At 32.2% G+C, this 882-nt stretch overlaps 1 protein-coding gene across 1 annotated transcript in view; it reads left to right on the forward strand.

Annotated features, from left to right (window-relative positions):
• The window catches only part of MAP3K1 (mitogen-activated protein kinase kinase kinase 1), a 151103-nt gene that overhangs the window by 129571 nt on the left and 20650 nt on the right, over window positions 1-882 (forward strand). Inside the window, exon 6 of the mRNA XM_010725434.3 lies at window positions 183-323. Coding sequence (XP_010723736.3) covers window positions 183-323 — 141 coding nt within the window. The remainder of the gene's footprint in view (window positions 1-182; window positions 324-882) is intronic.

Consider the following 882-nt stretch of genomic DNA (forward strand, 5'->3'; position numbering starts at 1 on the left):
CCATATTTCTTGTGAACTACATAATAAGACTTATGTAAATTTCCCTTTCTAATTCTGCTGCTAATGCGTTTATTGTGAAAGTCAGTAGATCTCTTGTAGCTGTAGTTAAGCTTCCATAATGTTGCCTTTAAATATAAGCTATTCATAGCATAAATACTGTTGCTATCTTTTTCTGATGTTAGGTTGAGAGTTTGTTCCAGAAATATCACAGTAGGCGTAGCTCGAGGATCAAAGCTCCATCTCGTAACACCATCCAGAAGTTTGTCTCACGCATGTCAAATTCTCATACATTGTCATCTAGTACTTCTACATCTAGTTCAGAAACAGGTTAGTATTTTCTAAAGGAATTAAAAGCTTCAATTCTGTTAGGGTTTTTCCTAATTTTGGAGGTTTAGAATTACATCATTCTTTTTGTTCAAAGCTGTTTCATTTCAGGCCATGTTAACTCTTTATATTTACAAACTTAAGCATGTGTTTGTCACTGCAATACCAAATGGGAATATTTGCTTTATACCTTTCCGTTTGAAAGTTGTTGACTTGAAAAAAGTTATTTTTACCCTTCATTGTTTTGGTAACAAACTTGAGAAATGTATTTATATGTAAGACTGATTTGTATATTAACTTCACACACTTCTATTTGTTCACATATGGCAGTTTGCAAATGTTGACAAATGAAGAAACAGGATTTCATTTTTTTCTCTTTTCCTAATAAATTGATACTACTTTGGAGATACACTTGTGCACATGCGAATACACTGAAAATTTTCTGGGTAAACACTGTGCGCATGTAAACACATAATAAAATATGTATGCTCACATGTTCAGATATGTTTTTAAAAAACTCTTCATGAAAAATGAATGATTATAGGGAAGGGAGTTACT

This window comes from Meleagris gallopavo, chromosome Z (assembly GCF_000146605.3).
Source record: "Meleagris gallopavo isolate NT-WF06-2002-E0010 breed Aviagen turkey brand Nicholas breeding stock chromosome Z, Turkey_5.1, whole genome shotgun sequence".
NCBI lineage: Eukaryota > Metazoa > Chordata > Aves > Galliformes > Phasianidae > Meleagris > Meleagris gallopavo.